Source organism: Castor canadensis, chromosome 6, assembly GCF_047511655.1.
Source record: "Castor canadensis chromosome 6, mCasCan1.hap1v2, whole genome shotgun sequence".
Lineage (NCBI taxonomy): Eukaryota > Metazoa > Chordata > Mammalia > Rodentia > Castoridae > Castor > Castor canadensis.
Window position 1 is genome coordinate 132,844,243 of NC_133391.1, and position 9,342 is coordinate 132,853,584.

General features: G+C 49.0%; 1 protein-coding gene across 1 annotated transcript; it reads left to right on the top strand.

Annotated features, from left to right (window-relative positions):
- The first annotated feature begins 210 nt into the window (after positions 1-210).
- On the top strand, positions 211-5,947 carry Mcidas (multiciliate differentiation and DNA synthesis associated cell cycle protein). The gene is made up of 7 exons (XM_020171888.2): positions 211-392; positions 479-575; positions 751-842; positions 3,724-3,796; positions 4,308-4,531; positions 5,184-5,294; positions 5,507-5,947. Exons 1-7 carry the CDS (start codon positions 276-278, stop codon positions 5,945-5,947), a joined length of 1,155 nt encoding a protein of 384 aa, XP_020027477.1. The 5' UTR covers positions 211-275.
- Positions 5,948-9,342: the final 3,395 nt, after the last annotated feature.

A 9,342-nucleotide genomic window follows, 5' to 3' on the forward strand; every position in this document is an offset into this window, starting at 1 on the left:
CTGCTCCCGGGGGAAGCCGGGTTGCCAGGTTGGGTTAACGCCTCCGCCCGCTCGCAGATTGTCCCGGGCTGAAGGCGCCACCTCTGGCGCCCAGGCGCGAGCCGCCCCTCCCGCGCACTATCCTCCCTCTCCTCCCCGCCCTCCCTCTGCTCCTCCCCGGCCACGCGCCTTCCCCGACCTCGGGCCGACTTCAGAGCCCGCAGGCGGAGGAGCGCACGGTGCGGTCGCCATCCCAGCCCCAGCCGCCGCCTCCCAGCAGTCGGCGCAGAAGCAAGATGCAGACATGGGGGGGAGGCGCGGAGGGACGCCGGGCCTTCGACAGCATCTGCCCCAACAGGATGTTGGAACTGCCGAGTCGGCCCCTTGGCAAGCCAGGGAAATCCGAGGGGAAGGTAAGGTCGCTGGCCGGGATCCCGCCGGGTCTGCGAGCTCTGTGTCCTGAGGACTGACCGTATGCATCATTTGTGTGCCTGGATAGTTCATCCCTCCCCGGAAATTCTTTTCGGGATGCAGCGATGGCAGCCCGGTGTCGGTGTACGAGGATCCCCCAGACTCAGAGTCCGCTGCGCTGCCAGGTGAGCTCCGAGGCACCTGCGCGACCCCTCGGATTCCCCGTGCCGGGTGGGTGCAGTGCGCGCGGCCGGGAGGTTCTCGCCCCCGGGCTCCGATGTCCTGGCGAGGGTTCCAGCGGCAAGTCTGGAGTAGAGGCTCAGGGTCCCCCGGCGCGTGTCTCCCGGTCTCCCCGCGCAGCCCTCACCACCATAGACCTGCAGGACCTCGCCGACTGCACCTCGCTACTCGGGTCCGACGCGCCGCCTAGTGGTGACCCGGCAGCCTCTCAGGTACCTTCCCTTTCCGTGGAGTCTAGCGGCCTCTTGTTACAGGAACCCCTCTGGAATATGATGGGTTTATTTCTGCAAAGGTTGGTCTTGGGATGAGACACACACGTTCAACTGGAGGGAGGTGGTGTGCGGGAACCACAGCCCCCCTAGATCTGAACTTTTCTCCTCCCCAACTCCTACTATGTTGTCAAGGACATATTTCTGGAGCCGTTCTTACCAGTTTTTTACAGCAGGGCTCACATGGAGGGCTCCCCTACCGTTCCTCTCCCATCTAGTCTCTGGAACTGTGTGGAGATGGCACTCTGAGGGACCAGGTGGTTGGGCGTGAGCTCACAGAACACCTGTCCTGTCTGTTCTAACATCCACTTCCAGCCACTCACTAACCATGTTCATTCTCCATTGAGGAGAATGGAAGTGGATGGGCAGAAAGACAAAGGACTTTGGAAGAGAGCTGACAGAAGACATTGCTGTCTGCAGATATGGCTCTTCAGCAATTGGGCACTTTTTAAAAGTTTTCTTGGGCTGGGGGTGTGGCTCAAATGGTACAGAACCTGCCTAGCATGGAGGCCCTGAGGTCAAACCCCAGTACCACAAAAAAAAAGTCTCCCCCCTCATCAAAAGCTTTAGTCACTTGCCATCATGGGATACAGAAACATTTGTCATTTTCCTTCCCCGCCAAACTTCTTATTTCCACCCACCTCCACCACTTGCCAGGGCTGACCCTTCCCAACAAGACCCTTCCCAAGCATGGAGCCTCTCCGTGCTGGTGTCTCTGAGGCCAAAAGCCTGGCTCATGGGTGGGATGAGATGTGATGTGAGGCACCCAGGACAGGTGATCTTAGCCACATGCAACCCACAGCAAAAGTGCTTCCTGACAGCAGGTGCTGGGCTCACAAGGTCCCTGGGCAGAAACCCAGTACAGAACTCTCCAGAAGATGCAACTACTTCCCAGAACTGGGAATGGTAGTGGAACAAAACTTGTGGGGCTTCCACCCAGGGCCTTTAGAACCTTGGGAAAGAGTTCACAGGGATTCAAAAGAGAGGTTACTGAGAAAATATACTGCTAAGGCAAGAGGTGGGAGTGTCATTGGCCTACAGAGGTCATTTGATTCTTTTTAGATCTGTATGCTCAATAAAGAAAGACAAGCCTAGGTATCTTTCACTGGACCCAGAGGCCTAGGTCTCTGCTTTACCCCAACATGTTTGTTTTGCAGGTAACAAAAGCCAGGTATACAGAATTTAACATCATGTTCTGTGTTAGTAATTTTTCTTGTCATAATTGGAGAGATGCCAGATTTATCTAATTGGAAAGGAAAGACTCAAAGTTTCAGGGACAGCAAATGACCCAAAAGGTCCAGGATTTCTGCAGAGAAAAACAGAGCTGGTACAGAGTGAGAAGGGTGCCTAGAAAGCCCATGGTTAGTGATTCTTGGGTCACATTTCCCAGCCTCTTGCTGGAGAAGGTAGACAGAGTGAGTCCCAGTACTTTAGAAGTGTCTGAGGTCCAGGATGGGTCCAAACCTGGAATAGCCTAGGAAGATGCCTTTCCTGGGCCCCACGTCCTGAGTTGGCCTCCAGTCTCCTAGTAAGGACTTTTCTCAAGACTTTACTGAGAAGGAGCCTTTGAAGAGTGAGTGCTGTTTCAGACTCCAACCAGAGTGAAACTCCTGCTTCAGATTTGTCTGGGGCCCTCAGTCCTTTCTTTCTCAGATCCTTTCCCTTTAGAGCCTCAGCTTCTAACTAGTGTGGAGGCCTGGAGGCTTGACTCTTCTCTGAGGGAAAATAACACTTTGAGATTGGGGTCAAAATAAGTTCCTCTTCCCCAAAACATGTGATGGGAAAGTAGGGTTTTGGGGAGCCCAGTACAAAGGCATCAGTAGAGTAGATATTTGTGATGGGCAGCTAGGATTCATCCTCTTACACCCTGGTCCTTGAGACTGGTTCCTTTTCCTAGTGCTGTCTTTAGAGAAAACCACCTGATCCCTAAAAAGACGGGCAATGAGGAAGAGAGGAAAGAGGATTGAAATAAGCACCAGCATTGAAAGGAAGGTACTTGAGGAAACTTCTCTGAGCTTCAGACTCTTCCTCAGGGGAAAAGGAAGCACTTCACAAACCTGCCTGTTTCCCAAAGTAGTGTAAGGATTAACTGAGAGATGATGTAAAAAAGAAATTTTTTGTCAACTTGAAATGTTCATGAGTTAAAGTGAATAAGAAGATTTCTGGGCCTTCACCCTTTTACCAGCTCCATCCTCTCATGCACCCATACCACCCTGTGGGAGGCTGAGAAAGTGTGCAGTTAAAGAAGTTGTAGGTGTAAGGCTGGGGTGTGGCTCAAGTGGTGGAGCACCTACCTAATAAGCCTAGGCCCTGAGTTGAAGGTGCATCCCATGCTACAGGAAAGGCCAACTTCAACTTTCTGAGAAACTGAAAAGAGCAATAGAGGTAACACCTGCTGCTGTGCGCTAACAGAAGCGTGTTGAAAGCATCTCTGACCCTTTCCATGTAGTCCACCCTTCCCCCTCCCTTATGGAGGGATCAAGCCTAGGCAGGAGATGTGTGTAGGCGCACATAGGCAACCGGTTATGGGGTGGTGGGCCAAGTTGGCGGTGCCGGCTGCTGTTCAGAGCCTGGCGCAGGGCTTCCGCACTTCTCTGAGGATCTGCAAGCTGCAGCATGGTGGATCAGATCCGTGTTCCCCATCAGCGCAGTGCTAGCCTGCTGGATTCCTTGTCTCGAAAGGGACTTGACTTTTCAGGTATGTGACTGCAAGTGCGAGAGTGCGCAGACTCGCCACGGAACTTAGGAGGGCGTCTGGCCATCTAGGAATTGTCTGGACGTGCCAGACTCACGTTGACCAGTCCACGCCCCTGGTTTATTTTAGAACCATTCCCTGCAAACGGAGGCGGACTTCGATCTGCAGAATTTCAAGGATACGGTGGATGAACTCATCGCAGGCAAGTGCAGTCTTCTTGTCCCCCCTCCCCCCAAATCACACTAGTTTAAATTTTGTGGTCATGAAGGTGGTAAACATGTTAATGACTGGCCAGCATCTCTCCATGGCCAGCATCTCTCCAAAGGGTTAGACAATTCCGTATTTAGGATACAACCCTCCCTCCAATGGATCTATAACGCTTTTTTGGTTAGTGTGAGTTTTGGGAGAAGGATCCCTGCGTTGTGATGTGGCAGGGGAGAGGTTGAGTGACAGTAGAAGGCCTTCTGTTACTTTCCGGAAGTAGTTTTTCCTGATTGAGTTCAGGTTAATTCAACAGGTGTAGATGGATCGCCTACTAAGTGCTTATGAGGATGTCAGGAAGGGCCTGACAATCGTAGGCTTTGCGAAGTGAGGAGTATTTTCCTCAATAAAAAAAATTTTCACATAAACCCTACGCCTGGCGTGGCATTTTGTCCCTGTGACGGATTGGGCATGAGTCAGAGGCACCAAATCCATCTCATGCTCTTCCCTAGACTCGTCCTCTTTGATGTTGCCTTCCTTGGCCGGCGGTGACTTCCCTTTTTCCCCTTGCGACGTGTTGCCATTCGGACCCTGCCTCACCCGGTCTCTGGACCCATCCGCCCTGCAGTCGCCGCCTCTACGCGCTCCAGAAGTGCCGCCGCCCGAGCAGTACTGGAAGGAGGTGGCCGACCAGAATCAGAGGGCGTTAGGGGACGCTCTCGTTGAGAATAACCAAGTAGGGACACTGGGCTTGCAGCCAGGAATCCTGGGGCGGGGACAGGGCCTGGAGGAGGGCAGAAGTGCGGTTTCTAAGTAGCAGGACACTCCTGTGAAAGACTGAATCTGTGGACGGTTAAGTGGATCACGTACCTATTATTGCTCCAGTGACTCCACCTCAACGTCTATAAGTGGGAATGACCCCGCCCCACCAGATTTTGGTGGCTAAGGCTAGCCTTCAACTTTTTGTAGCCCAGGCCGGCTTTGAACTCGTCATCCTCCTGTCTTAGCCTCAGGAATTATAGCGGTACCCTACCACCCCCGGCTCTTACTGGATTTTTAATAGGGCTGCCAATATTTATTGCAGGCTTTCTATGTGCCTGGCACTGTGCTTATGAAGCCTCATTTTACAGATAAGTTAATCGAGGTGTTCGATGGTTGACCTTCAGAGGCAGAGCCCAGATCTGCCTATTGCCCAAGTCACCACCACTGCTACACCGAGGATTGAGATACATTTTATTCCTAGTACTTTATATTAAAAAGTCAAGTGAATTGGTCATTGTTGGGAGTGTAAATGCCCTTGGGTCTTCAGTCCTGCTGAGACGTCCGGATCTGAGTTTAATTCAGGCATACTAGACCCAGCACTGCGATGTTTGCTTCTCGTCCTGCAGCTGCACGTGACGCTGACCCAGAAACAAGAGGAGATCGCCTCGCTCAAGGAGCGGAACGTGCAGCTGAAAGAACTCGCCAGCAGGACCCGGCACCTGGCCTCGGTGCTGGATGTAAGTGGGGCAGGCGTGTGGGACACTGCGGGACGTCGAAAGTGTTCCAGCGCACCCCCCGCTCTGCTCTCTGTGCCGGGACCCGGCGGGGTCCGGGACAGTAGAGGACCCCTGGGCCCGCAGTGCGTAGGGAGTCCAGATCTCTTTTTGCACGTCCTGGACCGGGCGAGCCTGGCTGGCCCCAGAGCGGCGCTCTTCCCCATCTTTCCTAGAAGCTGATGATCACGCAGTCCCGAGACTGTGGGGCAGCGGCCGAGCCCTTCCTGCTCAAGGCGACAGCCAAAAGGAGCCTGGAAGAACTGTTCAGTGCTGCGGGTCAGGATTGCGCGGAAGTGGACGCCATCCTCAGAGAGATATCCCAGCGCTGCGATGAAGCCCTGCAGAGCCGCGATTCCAAGAGGCCCCGGCTGCAACCCGCGCGGGTGGACACTGACCGCAGGCCGGGGAACCTGCACGGCGCCTTCCGAGATCTGCGCACCGACTGCAGCCAGAGCGCCTTGAACCTGAGCCACAGTGAGCTGGAGGAGGGCGGGTCTTTCAGCACCCCCATCCGCAGCCACAGCACCATCCGCACCCTTGCCTTCCCCCAGGGCAATGCCTTCACCATCAGGACGGCCAATGGGGGCTACAAATTCCGCTGGGTCCCTAGTTGAGCTGGGATGTGGTCACACAAACACTGCCCTGTATCCCAAATGCAAACTGAGTGGGAGTAGCTGGAACTGTCCCAGACCTTCTCGGAACTCTGCAAACTTTTCGGAGCTCTCTGCAGGCGAATGCTGCTCTGAAACATTTTTTCAGGAACATAAACTGTCTTCATACCGATGCACTGTAAAGCTCTCCTATGAAACATTGTATAGTCCCTCCCTTTGTCACAGTGAAACTGTGTGTGCATACATGTGCATATACATATACATATACATATACATAGTTCATAGTCAAGTTTAAAAGTATTTATAACTAGCAGTTTTGAATTACGTAAAGACAAAGAAGGGATTTAGAAACCAATTTTAAATTATGCTTTTAAAATATGCTAAGACACTAGGTCATTAGGAACTGTCCAAACTCTAGTCATTCAAGGATACTAGGCAGAGAGCCTGGTCTTTGGGTGAATGCTTCAACCCATCACTCAATTTCCCTCAATCTTGGAAGGATACCTAATTTTGTTACTATTGAAACATTTTATTTTCACTTCCAGAATAAAAAAAAAATCTGGCGAAGTAGCCTAACTAGTTGCTTTAGAAAAACATAGGTTCTCAGAGACCCTGGTCTTTTAGGGTTGCACTAAGCATATTCGTTTGTAATGATCATGAGTATAATTTTATGAGATTTGTGGCAAATGTTTTATTTGTGCATGCAGAATAACCACCCCCAAACCAAACTTTGCGAAATAAGAAAGGCAATTTGTTTTAATAGCATATACCACATGAAAAACAGAACATATATAATATAATGTATATTTAATGTATTATATAATATTTAATATATATAATATATATTTATGTATATATTTGCAAGACCAAGTGTGGAACCTGTAAAAAAAAAAACACTGAATTCCACAGATAAAACTGGAGTGCACGCATGGTTTGTATTACTTGGCTTGATCGTTAAAGAAATATGTGCATATCGTACAGCTCCTTCACTTTGACTTTTCTTCTTTTCCCTTTGTTTGAGGTTCCTTTTCCCACTCTGTTCTGAAATACTATGAGTGGTATATGTCAAGTAGTGATTTGTCCCAGCCTCCACAACTCTCAACATAAGCACTCCTTCCTGCATTTGTGGGCTCAGTTGGGCAAGTCTTCACGGGTCTTACACCACACTGCATTGGGTTCTGCCATTTGAGTGGACAGATCAGGTGACAAGCGAGTTGGGTGAGGTGACAGAACCTGCCCCTCCAGTTTGTCACATGTACTGTTATCTGTATTTAAATAGCCATTTAGGAATAGCAACAGAAAAGGTATAAAATAGACCACATTTCCTCATATTTTGTCTAACAAATGGACTAAAAAATACTGTGGGTGGCTTGAAATTCTTTCATCAGCGCAAATATAAATTTACCACAGTTCAGGGTGATAAAAAAAAAATGAAGCAAACAAAACTCATTTAACCTGTCCTGATAAACAATGGACTTGACAAAAAACTTTTCTGTAGATCTTATGCTTGGATTTTAAAAAAAATTTCTTCTTCTTTTTGCCCTCATCTTACTGTCCTATATTTGTCATGTTAACCACCTTCAGTATCTTCCATTTGGGGGGGCTGGGGGTTGGGGGGAGAATACTCTCTTGTGTGCTAATGGCACAAAGGACCAACTTTCATTAGTTAGTGGTGATAGAGCTTAAAAAAATTAGATTCATCCATTCGCCCAACAGGTATGTATTGAATGTTACTTTTTACAAAAGTAAAACAAGTCATAAAAGCAGTGAAAGAACAAAATATATACTTTCTTTTGGGAAAAGCTAAACACTGAACAAAAAATTATTTAAGTGCTGTGAAGAAAATGAAGAGTAAAGATAGTGTCTTAGTCAGTTTAGACTGCTATAACAAAGGAGACTGTGGCTTAAACAACAGACATTTATTTCTCACTGTTCTGGAGGCTGGAAGTCAGAGATCAAGGTGCTGGCTGATTAGGTTCCTCTTCCTGCTTTGCAGATGGCTACTTTCTTGCATATACTCACATGACTAGGAGGGAAGGAAGGAGGGAAGAGGGGAGAGAGAGATCTTGTTTCTTCTTATGACTTCCTCTGAACCTAATTACTTCCAAATACCATCACATTGGGAGTTAGGGCTTCGACACAGGAATTTGGTGGTACACAAACATTCAGTTCATAGGAGGATATTGGGGGAGGGGATGCTATTTTAGATAGGGTGGTCTGGTCAGGGAAGACCCCTCTGTAAAAGTAACATGAGCAGAGACCCGAGGATGTTTGGGAATAACCTGAATGGGTATTTGGGGGAAGAACATTCTAGGCAGAGGGAACAAGTGCAAATGTCCTGAGGTGGGGAGTTGCCTAAGTGTTGGGGAAAAAACAGGGGGTAATCTGATTAGTGAGAGCTGAAAAAGGACGGAAAGAGGAGGTGCTGTGTAGAAGACTTGGGGCCCTTCTAGGCCTGTTGAAGACTTTGGCTTTATACTTAGGGAGATGGGAAGCCATTAGGGGTTTTTAGCTGAGGAGTCACATGATGCATTAAAATTTCTTTTGGCAACACTGGGGTTTGAACTCAGGGCCTTATGCTTGCAAAGCAAGTGCTATTACCAATTGAGCCACTCCGTCAGTCAATCCTTTTTTTTATAGTGAGTTTTTTCAAGACAGAGTCTCATGAGCTATTTGCCCAGGCTGGCTTCAAACCTCGGTCCTCCTGATCTCTGCCTCCTGAGTAGCTAGGATTACAGGTGTGAGCCACCAGTGCTCAGCGAGTTTCTTTTTCTTTGTGGTGCTGGAGAGCAAATCCAGGGCCTCACGCATGCTGGGCAGGTACTCACTGAGCTACATCTCCAGCCCAATCACACTTAAAGTTTATGTGGACTATTTTGGTTTCATTGGGAGAATTGTAGTGAGGAGGGATGAGGAAGCAAGAGTGAAAGCAGAGGAAGCCATTTGGAGATGGCTGGAATAATGTAGGCGAAGGACACTTAAAACCTATTCCAAAGTGGTTGTGCTAGGCAGAATCATCAGAATAATGCACCCGCCTCTCCCCAAAGATGTTCACGAGATGAGCCTGTGAGTGTGTTATGTTGCTAGGCAAAGGGGGAATTAGGGAGCAAATGGAATTAAGGCTGCTAAATAGCTGACCTCAAATAGGGAGATTATTCTGGATTTCCAGGTGGACCTAAAATAATCACGAGTCCTTAAATGTGGAAGACAGAGGCAGAAGAGGAGCTGGTACAGCATGGAAATAACTTGGTTTGTGAAAAATTTAAAAAAGAAGCAACAGTGCTTTAATTCAAATTAATCCAATAAAATGTATGTTTTCTATTTGAAGGGTGTTATGGAATGGAATTTGAAAACTAACCGGGACATTAAAGATCATTTACTCCAGCTGGGCGCCGGTG

Bases quoted from the DNA above. Each gene is read 5' to 3' on its own strand.
- Mcidas (XM_020171888.2), top strand. From the start codon at position 276: ATGCAGACATGGGGGGGAGGCGCGGAGGGACGCCGGGCCTTCGACAGC. The intron at 576-750 runs GTGAGCTCCGAG...CTCCCCGCGCAG, and splicing joins AGAGTCCGCTGCGCTGCCAG to CCCTCACCACCATAGACCTG. The intron at 5,295-5,506 runs GTAAGTGGGGCA...CATCTTTCCTAG, and splicing joins ACCTGGCCTCGGTGCTGGAT to AAGCTGATGATCACGCAGTC.